The sequence below is a fragment of the Emydura macquarii genome, unplaced genomic scaffold, assembly GCF_026122565.2.
Source record: "Emydura macquarii macquarii isolate MOO-44397 ecotype Brisbane River unplaced genomic scaffold, CSIRO-AGI_Emac_v2 contig_1597, whole genome shotgun sequence".
NCBI lineage: Eukaryota > Metazoa > Chordata > Testudines > Chelidae > Emydura > Emydura macquarii.
This window is the reverse complement of record NW_027131734.1, coordinates 437,630-451,393: the sequence shown is the minus strand read 5'-3', so window position 1 is coordinate 451,393 and position 13,764 is coordinate 437,630. Positions and strand designations below refer to the sequence as shown.

The 13,764-nt window shown below is 38.9% G+C and overlaps 1 protein-coding gene across 2 annotated transcripts; it reads right to left on the bottom strand.

The window, feature by feature from the left end:
• Positions 1-364: 364 nt before the first annotated feature.
• TFB2M (transcription factor B2, mitochondrial) lies at positions 365-13,758 on the bottom strand. 2 transcript variants are annotated; one of them, XM_067555235.1, is made up of 8 exons: positions 13,381-13,758; positions 11,590-11,678; positions 10,431-10,584; positions 9,835-9,983; positions 7,537-7,626; positions 6,117-6,179; positions 4,523-4,674; positions 365-2,835 (listed from the first exon to the last, which is right to left on the bottom strand). In XM_067555235.1, the coding sequence occupies exons 1-8, from the start codon at positions 13,718-13,720 to the stop codon at positions 2,649-2,651; spliced, it is 1,224 nt and encodes a 407-aa protein (XP_067411336.1). In that variant the 5' UTR covers positions 13,721-13,758; the 3' UTR covers positions 365-2,648. The 2 variants fall into 2 exon arrangements, with proteins under 2 accessions (XP_067411336.1, XP_067411337.1); XM_067555236.1 differs by lacking the exon at positions 6,117-6,179.
• Positions 13,759-13,764: the final 6 nt, after the last annotated feature.

The following is a 13,764-nucleotide window of genomic DNA, read 5'->3' as shown; positions in this document are numbered from 1 at the left end:
GCCCCATGCCACAGGGGTCTCCCAAAAGCTCAACCCTGGGCAACACAGCTCAGGCTTCAGCACTGCCGCCTGGCGCTCCTGCTTCAAACAAGACTCACAAGTGAAAAACAGGCTCAAGTATCTCACTGAAATGTAAGTACAATATTTATATTCCAGTTGATTTATTTTATAATTATATGATAAAAATGAGGAAGGAAGCAATTTTTCAGTAACAGTGCGCTCTGACACTTTTGTATTTTTATGTCTGATTTCATAAGCAAGTAGATTTGAAGTGAGGTGTGATGTATGCAAGAAAAATCAGACTCCTGAAAGGGCAACAGTAATATGGAAAGGCTGAGAACCACTGTTACATTACCCAGTAAAAGGGACAGTAGATGGTTAGGGTAAAAAAGTAGGTTGTCATTAGAAGTTTCACAAAACCTATTAGAAGCAGTGAAATAAAATTAAAAACTTGAGTTAAAGTTTATATTAAACATTTTCTTGCAGGAGTCACAAACAGATCATTGCAACAATGGGCTAGTGTCTGAGATTAAAGAAGTGAAGCTATAGACACAGTTGACTAATATAAAGCCCATATTTTTCACTTATTGGATCTTTTGGGATCTCACTTTACAAAAGCAGCCATCATTCTCCCCATTTTACATAAGGGAATCAAGAGGTTAAAAGGCTTGCCCAAGCTCAGAGTTAGTGGGAGAATCAGGAATAGAACTTCCATCTCTTAATTCCCAATCCCCTGCTCCAACCACTATACCATGCACTGACTCCTCAGGTGTGTGGACACTGCCTTACTGTTTTGTAAACAAATAGCATTAAAAGTGACAATAAATATATTTTCTTTTCAATTCAGTGTTCACACATTCTAGTGTTATCAAAAACAGAGGTACATCACTTTATAACAAGCTTCCTTTATTCTTTAGGATCTTGATTTAGTGCAGACATCTTGCTGCAACAAAAAGCAGGCATTTGATGCACAAGAAAAACCACACAGGTGTTACGAGATTCTCTCTTGCTGGCTGGCAAGAACATTCAGTTATCACCTATTACTGCTACAGCAGAAATGAAATTGTTCCGGTTACATGCTAACTCGGCCCTGAAGATCACCTTGTAATGACCGATTCTTATACCATCGAAGAGTCAGGAAAGGTGTGAATGGGAGGATAATCCCAATATGAAAGAACTAGTCCAGGACATAGTTTAATGCTACAGGATGGAATGGAGTCCTGGCAATTTCAGCACTTCAATATTGTGAAAGATTGTTCACAGCTGAAACAGACTCCCCTTTGACAGCTAAGACTGCAGCCGTGGACTGTAAGTAAGCAGCTCAGCAGTGCCCCATCTCACTCCCTGCAGCAGCAATTTCTCCAGTAGCAGGATTAGCAGTAGGGCAGAGATAATGGCCCAGCCAGTGCCTCCCACCTTCCCTCGTGGAGGCTCGACACACTTCTCCATTAGCAGAGAATGGAGCAGCACAACTTCCCAACGTCTGAGCTATCCAAGTCTATACTAAACAGATATGTTGCAGTCTTACATTTGGACACCTACAGAAACACTCGACATCTCTCACCACACAGCTGCTGGTAGAAGGAGCAGGAGGACCAGTGCCCTCCCCTACCAGTCCCAACACCAAATGTACAAAGGGGAATGGAAAAAAAGAGTTAGGTAATGAGGGAGAACGGTGGTTGAGGAAAGGTTGTGTAAACCAGTACTCTAGCTAGCAACAGAATTTTAGTGGATTGTGATTTTTAAAATAAAGGTTTACATACATATAATATACACACATTATAACACAATTATATAAAGGGCATAGGTTGCGGGGAGGAGATAATCCTCATAGTTTATACACTGTTCAAAGGTCTGCTGGAAAATTTTTAGATGCAAAGTTTGTATGTATGTAGGTGGGTGGAAGAGTATATAGACTAATGAACATCTGAATTTTGAAATTTTAATTTTCAAAAGAATAAATTACTATGAATTTTCTTTTCTCCCAGTGCACCAGCTCTCAGACAGATATAACACAGAATATACATTAAAACAAGAAACACATATAACTAACCTGAGTAGCCATATTATTCCGCTGCTATTTTCCAATCTCCCATTATTCCTCACCCCTTTGTTCATTACTATTATTGTATCATGTCAATTTTAGACTAAGCTCTTTAGGCTAGGGAGACGAAAATAGGTCTTACATTTGTAAACAGTCTATATATTTTTGGGCACTGTGAAAGAGTTAATCATAACAATTAACTATTTTAACACCCAAATACAAATTGCACAAATATTTCGACTGATACTTATTAAAATATAACAAATATACAGTAGAGTAGCAAAAAAGGCAGTTCATTTTATGCCATGTTTCCAAAAACAACAGTTCCATTATCCTGCTGGAGAAGATGCAAAGTTTGACTTCAATCCCATGCGCACAGGACAAACAACCTGTTAACTGCCATGCCTACGCATGGTTTAAACAGTTTTTTTTCCCTGTGTAGACAAGCTATTGCGTTTCAAGTGAACTTATCTTCTGGTCTGTGCAGGAGACAATCTTTGCCTTTACTGACGGAATGCTAAGATTTTGAGCCCATTTCTTATTATTTGCATCATAATATAGTCACTGAAACAAATAACCTGTTTCAAAACCAGCAGGTTTAGATTTAGAAATTTATGTTCCTAGTATTTTCCAAGAGTTCATCATAAAGCCAGCTTTGACTAAATTCTTTAGAGTGTTCCATAGCTTCAAAAAGGCGTCTGTACTCTTCTGGGTACAAATTGCCTGTTATAACGTTTTCCGGTATTTCTAGTTGCCTTAACAGTTTACCCCCACTGTCTGGACTCCATGAGCTGAAACAGAAGACATTAACAAAAAAACAAAATCATGGTTTAGCATTTCTTTCAGTTAAAAAGAAAACAACAGTAAGATGCAACACTGGGCACATTTCATTCTCTCAATTTCTGACGGTCAAGAACTCCCTTGTGACACTAATTCATTTCTGTGAATGCTGACAATAGGAGTCTCTAAACCCATGAATCTAATGGACAATCAAACTTTTCAGATGGTGAATTTTCCCCTCCATTCATTGTACAACTGAAATAACATAGAACCTAGTTTAGATTTCACTGCCTGAGGCAATGAAAGCAATGTTTGTCATGAGGGTGACAGACAGCCTGAAATGAAGGGTTTCATTACACCTCCCTTGCGTTTTCCCCATATCTGAGGTGATCTGTTTTACTGTACCCAGTATCTCTCCCACCCATAGTATGTCACTATCATCAAATTTAGTTCCTACAGATATCTTGACTGCATTTATTCTAAAGGCAAGGAAAAAGTACATTTATTAATACACAGTAGCTGCAAATTAAGAGACCCAAGGTCAGCTACAGATTCTGGCATCAGCAGCTAGTGGAAAATAAGCACATTGTCAATTTGACAATCTACATGGAAGGAATCTATGATATCCTTTTACACCAGTCTTGCTGAATGAATTATAGAACTTCATTAGCATATTGCGAGGGGGATTATCCCCCCAACAGAAGATTGACTGCAAACCATTGGCAACAAATGAAAGAAAAAAACAGTTTGTTTATTGGAATAGTTAACCAGAGGCTGGTTCTTCTCAGAGAGCATTCATTTCCCATTAATGGAAACAGAACACTAATAACCACACCACAGGGAGTAAAAGGAGTGACAGTGGACAAGGAAGCCTGAATGCCTTGAAGTGAGGGGCTAAAAAAATATTAGTAGGCAAAACTGACAGCCTGTCCCTTAGGTCCGCAGTACATGCCTTCACACCACAGTATAATATTTTTAGCTAATTATTTTTCTAAAATATTTTAATGCAGCATTATGTAGAATGCCTTGTTGAAATTCAGATTTATATACAAACTAAAAAATATGATGGAGAAACCCAAACATTTTAAGATGAGAATTTACAGAAATATAAAGCCAGGTAAAGAAACTTGTTAATAAATGGACAAAGAGGAAAATCTTAACATCCAAGAAATTAACACAATTTATAAAATTTAATAATTTCCCGACTATATTATCTACTGATCTATTTTAGAATGAACACACGAACCTCTCTGCTAAACTAGTTCCATTATATGGTTCCATTTGTTGAAAAACATCCAGATACACAGTTGTGGACTGGCAATCCTGATTTTGATATGCAACTTTATATTCTTATGCATGTTTGCAAACTGCATTTGAGAATACATTTATGCAAGAAAAAGAAATCACACTGGGAAGTATGTGTCTGCATGCATTTAAAAAATAAATATTTACAATATGCAATTACTCAGTCTCACAAGTGGCTGAATAATTTTCACTTTGCTATGAAATACCTTCATTTCCAATCACACAGTATTTTAAGCAACAGTAATTTATTCTGCATGTAATTGTGAAGAATTAAAGGAATACTAAGATGTATATGGACTGTAAAGAATAATTCTTAAGAACAAAACGCTACTAAATGTTCTTGTGCCCTTTGTACATTTGTCTGGTGAAAATATGGTTTTACTGTATACTTACTTAAGTATATTAATTAGTTTAGACTTGCGTTTAGCAAGACACTGTTTTACCATCAGAATATAGGTAGCTGAATTTGTGGGTGTCATGCCACCTGAAAATAAATTCTTCCGTGGAATCATTCGTACTAAACATAAATGGTTGTTTGGCAGCAGCTGCAATACAAAAAAAAAAAAAAAAAGTTGAAAAAAAAATCAAGTCATAGTTAAGATTGCATCTTTCCTTGGCTACAAATAGTATATTTCTTTTACATCCTGGGGAAAAGACTTCTGAAACTCTTAATTAGCAGAAAAAGGCATAATGAGATCCAATGGTTAGAAGCTGAAGCTAGACAAATTCAGACTATAAATAAGCTGCAATTCTTATTTTTACATAGTAAAGGTAATTTACCATTGAAACACCTTACCTAAGGACAGGGTGGATTTTCAATCACTGAGTCTTTAAATCAAGACCGGATAACATAATGGTCCCTTCTATCCTTAAAATGTCTGCATCTAACTCATTTTAATTATCTGTCTTTTGGACAAATATGGAATACTGTGGTGTTACATTTATTAAAGCAGTCCTCCCATTTGAGAAGTGTATGAAGAACTTCTTTTTATCCTTAATGATAAAGGTAGTTTTGTACTGGCAGAAACAGATATGACCTAATAGATCTTTTCCATCTCTAATTCCCGACTCTATGAAGTGGTCTAATGTTCTTAAACAATCCATTTGGTGTGCAGCCATCAGATAGAGTATCACCTCATATGACCTCTGCTGTAATTATGGTGACATCTGATGTGTGTCTATAAAGCTGTCATATATGATATAATAAAAAAAATTCAAAGTAACATTCAGTATTATAAAAAAGTCCTTTATGGGTTTTATTGCTAAAATCTTATATTAAAAAGAGACATCATTGCGAAATGTTGGGTTTTAATACAAAAGTTCTACATAAATCGAAAGAAATGCCTTTTTTTTTAAACTTCAGGATTTTGTTTCAATTTAAACATTGTCCCTGGCAATTTAAACATTGTCAATTTAAAAGTATCTACAGCCCAAATTCTGCATCATTATGCTAGCACGAGAACATGAATTTGCAATTGAACAGCCTATTTTCATCATCCAAGCTGAGTGACATACAAGTATTATACAAGATATTAGAAGCAAAAGTGGATATTGATTTTTTTAAAAATTGTTTTACTAATCTAAAGCGTTCTTAGTAGCAGGTAACAAAATATGCTTTTAAAAGAGATGATCTCTAACCTAAGCGTCCCTTCAAAAAGTCTCATTTCCTTCTTTTCCCATTTATTCTGTCTGTTTGCTGAATTTCTGTCACCTTGGTTAATAAAAAAAAAAATACTAGCTGGGTTCACTTTTGTTTATAGTTACAATTCCACTTCCTACTTCTTATGCACAGAGCACATTGTGTCTGAGTTACCAACAATGAAAGAGAGTATTTAAATACAAAAATCTTTCAATTAAATAAAGGGAATTAGTGAATTTTCTTATCAAAATTTGTAAAGCAATTAAAAAAACCCCCAAAATCTAAATTTTGAGCCTAAATTGTTTGAAAGCATCTCTAAAGAAAGAGTCCAAAAGGTGTTGGCCCTACCGTGCTCTTTGGTATTGCAAGTCCCCTGGTTTTTGAGTTAGTCAAAAATGAAGACCAAGGCTCCTGGGAGGGAAAAAAAAATTAAAATAATATTTTGTCATGACCTCAATTTTTTAAAGTCCTCTGCCAAATATTACACAAATTTACTCATTATTAAAACTTGATCTAAAATGGGCTGAATATATTGAAAATAAAAACATGAATTAAAGGTCCTTAAGCATGTACCTTACTTTCAGCATGTGAGTAGCCCCATTTATTTCTAAAAGAAACCCAAGCATGAATGTCCAGCAGCTGCCAATACAATTATGCTACAGTTCCATCTACAGCAACCTACTGCTTGTTCATTCTGGATTGGGTCCTTCCTGTCCATGGGCACTATCTAGGTACTTCTATGGCCCCCATCACTGTTGTATCTGAGCATCTCTCATACATTTATGATTCTCTGGTCACAATCCACGAGGTAGGTCAGAAACATTTCCATTTTACAGAATAGAAGTGAAGCACAAAGGTTTGATTGATCCTGAATAAGTTCATAGTCTGCAGCAGGGGCAGGAACGAGGTCGCAGTCTAAAGCCCCAACCACAAGACCATCCCTCCTTCCTGGTGCCTGAATCCCCTTTCCTATCCCTCCATTCTTCAATCAAAGAGCAAGCCTGAGTCAAATTAATTACTGTACCATGCCTTGGCTTCAAGTGGGAAACAGACTTGCTTCTGTCAAAGGCAAATGGTTTAGCTGGTCCCAGTTTTTTAGGGGTAAGGCAATTAAAAGAGTGCAGGAAGGATCAGTGTGGGTCAGGGGTTTGAGTCAGCAGGAGTTGGAGCATACTTCAATCAGCCCACAAAGCAGGAGCATTATTTCTATTCACTTGATGTCAAGCCAAACTTTTCAATAAATACCGAAAGAAAGCATTCAGCCAGTCTCTAAAAGCCCAAAACACAAAATTCCTTCTGTCAAGAAAACCAAAATGTCCTGGGGACATTAAATAAATAAGCCTAGTAGTGACTTTTAAATTTTCCATTTTACAGCTGCATTTGTTTGTTCGTTTTAAAGCAACCTTTCCATAGTCTAACACCACTGGGTTTTTTGTCTTTAATTTAGAAAAGCAATGTTCCAAATTAAAAAACCCTAGTTTTAGATCTAAACCAAAAATAATGGTTAAAATTTCAATCAGACTTGAGTTTAAAAAAAAAAGGAAATTTCTGGGGTAATAGAGTGAATAAGTACATTTTTACGTGACAAATTTTGAAAGACAGGAAGTTCTAAAGAAAATGTTGACAGATGATTAACTAGAATGGTACCCCATAAAAACATTTTTAACACAGAAAGCTAAAAATATGTAGTATTTTAAAAAATTTCATTGTTTACTACAAAAAGGATTTAGTTCGGCAGACATCATCACAGGCAGTACAAAAAACTCACCATGTGCAGAAGCTGAATTTCACAGCCTGTTTGCCATAGCACACTTATAGCTTGATAACTCCTCAGTTCTCCAGGTTTTGCAGTCAATACCTGGAAGAAAGACAAAATTTGAAAAATAAGATTATTTCTGTATATATTCATTCCAAAGTCCTTATAGATGTGACAGAAAAGGTTAGACTTAAGTTCTCAAGAGCCAGGAAAATCAGTGTTAAGTCTAAAATTTCAAGCTCCACTCACTTAAGCTCCACTCCAAGCTCAAGCTTAGACCTCACACAACATGCATCACACATTTTAGGCCTTCCTGTCAGACCATATTAGAAACACTTAGATGCCACTGTAAGACCATTTCATTTAGCACAATATTTTAATATCTAAAATCACATACTTAAACTGCATAAGAACATCCATATTAACCTCTTTACTAAGAAGCGGAAAAAAGTCCTATGAAAGAGCAAGAAAAATACTCACCCATTCACTCTCTCTACAAGAACCCAAAGGATTACCCTAATTTGGGATATGTTACTGTTATTGCATAGATTTCATTTTTACATTAAAGCGATTTCTATTCCTAAGAGGATCACACAGCCGATGATGGATTGTATGAATGCCAAAAAGGTTTTCTGAGGCACTTTCCTAAGCAGACTGGCAATTCAATTCAATACTAAAGGTCAAACAAGTTCCAGAAATGAAAAAACATTTCAGTTATTCTTGAACTGGGCAAAACCAGAAGTGTGTACATCTATTATGGAGTGATTTCATTTTTAAGTATAGAATAAAATGATTTGCCACAATGTATCTGGGTGGGCTCTTCTGAGGGACTGGTTACAGAATTCACATGGAAAGAGTGGTAAAATCAACATAATGATGACACTACATAATGATGACATAATTACGATCAACATAGTGATGACACTAAAAGAAATGGGTTGCCCTTTTTGCCAATTATTTTACCACTGAAGAAAATCACTACTGAACAGCACATTTAGTGGTATTTGAACCCATTATTCTGCAAGAGAATGCAAATTAAGTATTTAGAAACATATAGGATCACGTAGGTACACCTGGAAATCCTAATATTTACAGAAAAACCTGATATTTACGTCAAGATTTAGTGGGTTTTGTTTGTAAAAAAGATATGAAAATCACAGATGTTAATTATCTGCAGATCCTCTAGATAGTACTGTTGGGTTTCCCAGTGGAATGTAGCCCTCACTGAAAGAATATCTATTACTTTCAGCCAGATGCTCCTTGGAAGAGCATAAGCAGTGGCGTTGTCAGATATTTCTTGGAAGGGGGGGCAAATTCTGGTGTCTCGTCACTCCATCAAGGACCTGCTCCAGTCCCCATTAGTGTCGCCCCCTGCTGCAAGGACACCAGGTCTCCTTCAGCCAGGGACTTCTCTCTCTTACCCACAAAGCACATGAGCTAGTGCCACCAATAGTTGAGTACTTGGCGAACTCCCCTGCACAAGAAAAGACTCCCTGAGCACCAGGCTGCAACACTATATGGGCAGGTTGCCCCTCTATTTGTACAGATGGGCAGCCAGGTCAAATGTTAGTGGCACTGTAACCATGCAGCCAGAGTGATGTCCCAGACCATTCCAGCAGCAGCCATACTGATGTAGTACAGGATCACTGCTTAAAAGGAGTCGGGTCATGTTTCCCACTCCCTGCCCTGTGACCTATAGAACTTTGGGCAATTACAAAAACCTTCGGGGAAAGGGAGAGGGGACTTCACTGGATCCCCCTCTTCCAGCACGCCGGGTGGTGGGCCAAATAGAATGATCTGGAAGGCTGGATGTGACGCCCAGGCCATCCCTTTCTTTTAGTCCGGTGGTCAGATAGTTTTCAAAGTAGACTGTTAAGATGGAGTGTTCATTTGTGCAAAGCCAATGTGAATACTAAGTACCAGAGGGATTGCATCATCAAACATGAGCCCAAAGGAAGTCATGGCATTTGGGAACCACTGTTACTGCATTAAAAATACAACAGAAGTGTTGGTTTTCCATCAGGCATCAACATGTCTTCAATTTATCTGCTTCTACTGATTGTCCCCCACATGAAGAGCATTCTAATCTATGACACTCATTTCCTTTACAACAAACTGTGTTGTTACAGATAAACAGGAGAAGCAAGTAGCAGAGCAATTGTTAGAAAAATAACCGTAAGTAAAAAAACAGGAAGAACATTTTTTAATTAACACATGGATAAAATGCCTCTACAAAGAATGTTCTAGAGTTTTCAATGAAGTATCAGTTTCTCTTTATTAATTAGTGAAATCTCTCGTACTTAAACATACCTTGTACTCTTTTTCACTAACAAACAAGTTCAGTTCTATTCTTCCATAACTGTATATGGAAATGCGTTCATACATGTCAAAGACAAGCTTCCAAAGAAAGTTTCTTTCCTTTTTTCGTGGGAGGAATCCAACAATTTTTACAGGAACATCTGTTTTGAAAATGTACAAAGGTATCTTTGAATTTACAAATATGTACTGCACAACCTCAACACCACAAATATGTAAGATACAAACATGAGAGGAAGCATTATTTTAGCCTGAATGTATTTACAGATTCTGTTGTTCAGGTGTGGCTTAAAGTGTGGCCCACCCCTGAATGCAGTTTGTCTGTCCGAATCTTCATTAAAAATGTGCAAACAATTTATTCTACATATCCCACCATACTCTGTTTTACTTCTTACTAAAATGCCAGACTACTTGAGTAAAATTGAGGATTACATAAATGGGCATGTAGTATCCATGAATCATACCTCTGTATTAAAGAGGAAGGTAGATGTACTCCGCTCCAGTATATTAACAAGGTCCTCAAGCATCTTCCAAACTGCCTACGAGACCCTCAATTACATACCCCCAACATAGGTTGATTTTCAATTTACCTGCTGTCCAAGGAACTGCCAAGATGCCCAAATTTTCAAAAAGTTTTTCAGAGTACATAGCAGGTGGTTTCACAGATCCACAGCCAAGAGGGTCCAATCTGAAGAAGTCACAATAAACGACTTCTAATTGTCCATGTAGGTTGTTCTCTAGAGACTGAAAGCAAAGACGCAGTTCAATTTCAAGTTTTAAATACCAGTAGTTTGGACACAGCCTAAGTGTTTTTCCATCCAAAAACAAAAACCACACTGAATTATCTTAAAAAATTTACAGAATCTGTAAATACTAGTTAAAAATAACATTGCTCACAGAGCTAGCTATTCAAATGTTGCATATAGGACAGCTACTATTGTGAAGCAAGGCAGATGTATTTTGACATATTTGGCACTTGCTCAACCAGAACTTTAAAATGCACTGTTAAACTTATGTAATTTTTTATAATTTTTTAAAAAAACATTTGAATAGCCATATTCATCTGAAGAGCCCACAGCAATTTGTAACTGTAAATTAAGCCTCTTAACACCTAGGTGAAAAACTGCAACTAAAGATGAATATAAATGAAGTTAAGTGAGTTACTCATGCTTAGGTCAAGTCAACAGCAGAACTGGAAACTGGCAAGAATCTTGGCTCCCAAACTTCAGTCTCTCCGAAACAGCAAAAAAGACTCAATCTGCTGACTGCCAAGCCTATGCAGAGCCCCACTAAAATCAACGGAGCTTCAAATGAGCCCAAGAGTCTACCACAGGATCCAGGACAAAAGTTTAAGCAGGTAAAATAATCACTGAAAGTATCTAAGAATATTTGTAGAAGCCTATGAAGGCCACATGAAAACCTCTTGCTTAAAGACAAAGTCAGGATCATTTAGGTGACTATTAGCTGCAAATCTACGTATGCTCCTGTTCAAAGGGACAATGTCAACTTCAAATGGTGCAAAACAGGAGAAACTGACTGGGAACATATGAGAAACAGTGAAATACAAACTGCTGTCAAACGTGCAAAGTAAACAAATTTTAAAAAGTAAAAGATTGTTTCTACCATCTTTAACTTATAATCTTAGGTGTTACTTGTAACAGGTAAAAAAATTCAAATATGTGTGATTTTAAGTTAACTTCTCATTTTCCTATTTCACTGCAAATTTCAGATACTCTTACAAAAATATACCTGTAAATCTGGAATGAAAGCTCTGTCGCTCTCCAGAGCTACCACTCGGGCACCCGCATTGAGCAGTGTCCGGGTCAAGACTCCAGGACCTAAAAAAATCATCACTGTTTAGCGTTATCCTTTAATATTAGTTCCCAAAGAATATACCTGGCACACCCACACCTTTCAATAAAGAGAAAAATAAGCTTACTTAAATATTTGGGGAAAAAATAGATAAAGAATTATACCCTAAGTCTGCAAAGACTTACACATGCTTAACTTCAGTGGGACTACTGATGGGAGTAAAGTTAAGCATATATGCAAATTTTTGCAGCATGAGAGCCTTACACAGTAGTCAGATATGATCTCACGCATTTCTGGAGATCTCTGCAGTTGTTCTACCATTTTCTCAAGCTCTGCCAATTTAAATGGACCTTCAATTGTGATCTGCATTACTACTATTTAGCTGCTGAGCATCTCCTGAGTAGCGACTGAAAACTGTGTGGTTCTAATGTAAAGAAAAAGGTAATGTGGATTACCCTGAGACCACATTTACGGGACTTGTAATAAGACAAACCTTTTGAAATAAAAGATGTGTAGTTCAAAAATGTTTCTATGTTGAAATGTAGGATTACAAGAAACAGAATATTACAATACCAAAACGATTATTTAATCAAAATTAATTGTATGTAACTGTTTCTACGTAATCAAAACTACTTTTTCCTTTATTTAAATGGACTGGTGAGGGAAAATAACAAATGAAGCAACAGCAATCACTAGCTTTTCAACGTTCTGTGTGATAATGCCATTAGTCCTACACTTTAGACACTGTACTGAGTTTGGTTTGAAACATTTAAAAAATGTGCAGTACATGGAAATTTAATAAAAAGCAATGAGCTACCCATTGGTAGTTCAGTGACTGCAGCCTTGGACATGAGAAGCTGTTTTTACTGACAAAGGTAATGCTAGCAGTAAAGCTCCCTTTCACGTCATTGGGGCAGCATCAGGTACTAACTTATTTCCATTAGGGCTCCAGACAGATGGAGCAGGCCGGACCTGATTTTAATATCACATGCAAAGACCAACGTTAGGACATAGCACCCCACTGCTGCATTGCAGACTGAGTGTCAGCACTTAGAGTGAGCCCATGTCATGGTGTAGGACTGGAAGCTGTGCCCTGGCAAAGATGCCAGATACTGCCGTGGTAATGAAACCGAGCTTTATACCATCAAAGCTACAAATAATGAAGCCTGGTAATTTCATTATAACCATCCCTATTCAAATACTAGAGCCTAAAGCCACAGTTTGCAGAGACGTGCAGTAAGGATGTAAGTTAAATGCACTAACTTTTCGGACCATGTGGGCTGTCAACCCAGCCCCAGAATGTTAGACCAATTCTGAAGACACTGGACAAGACCCACTTCACCCTTTATTCCCTGCCTTATGTTTTATGTTGTTTTTCTTAGGCCTTTCCAAAAAACGTAAAGCTCACATTTACGTTTGCACAGTTACAAACTTTGCCTACATCCCATCCCGCATGAGCCACCAAGCCCAATTATCCCCCTAACACAGCGGCTCCTACCCAGCACCAGTTGCCGTCAGGGCCTTAACAATAAAAAAGCATTTCCCCAGCATGGGGCCCCCACCCAGCCGGGCCCGGTTGCCCGAGCTGGCTCTCCCAGGCCCCAGAGTAGACGGGGCCGCCCTACGCATGGGTAAGGTAACGCATGAGGGGAGGCGAGGTCTGGCGCGGCTCAGGCCGAGGCTCTGCGCAGGGAGCCGCAGGCCGGGGAGCCCCGGCGGGGCGCTTACCCGGCTCGCACTCCAGCACGACGGGCCGGGGGCCGCGGGCCGGGCCGTGCTCCAGGCTCGCGCACACGGTGCGGGCCAGGTCCGGGCAGGCGATGAACCTGCGGAAGTTGGTGGCGGGCCGCAACCTCGCCACCAGCCGCGCCGCCTCGGCCGCCTCCGGGAGTTGCAGCGGGAGCCGGGACTCCGGGAGCTGCCGCGGCTCCTGCCCCAGGCCACGCCGGGGAGCCCGGCAGACGGGGTGCCCGCACTGCAGGGGCCTGAGCCCGGCGGCCGCAGCTCCCAGAGCCGCCAGCACCGAGCATCGCCCGGGCAGCCCCGAGGAGGGCCACGCGGCCAGCATCCCCCTTCTGCCCCGCGCGCCGGGTCGGGTCGGGTCGGGTCCGC

Coding starts and splice junctions, on each gene's coding strand:
- TFB2M (XM_067555235.1), bottom strand. CDS start 13,720: ATGCTGGCCGCGTGGCCCTCCTCGGGGCTGCCCGGGCGATGCTCGGTG. Junction 6,180..7,536: donor AAATTCAGCTTCTGCACATG/GTGAGTTTTTTG, acceptor TTTCCCTCCCAG/GAGCCTTGGTCTTCATTTTT. Junction 4,675..6,116: donor TTGCAATACCAAAGAGCACG/GTAGGGCCAACA, acceptor TTTGTATTGCAG/CTGCTGCCAAACAACCATTT.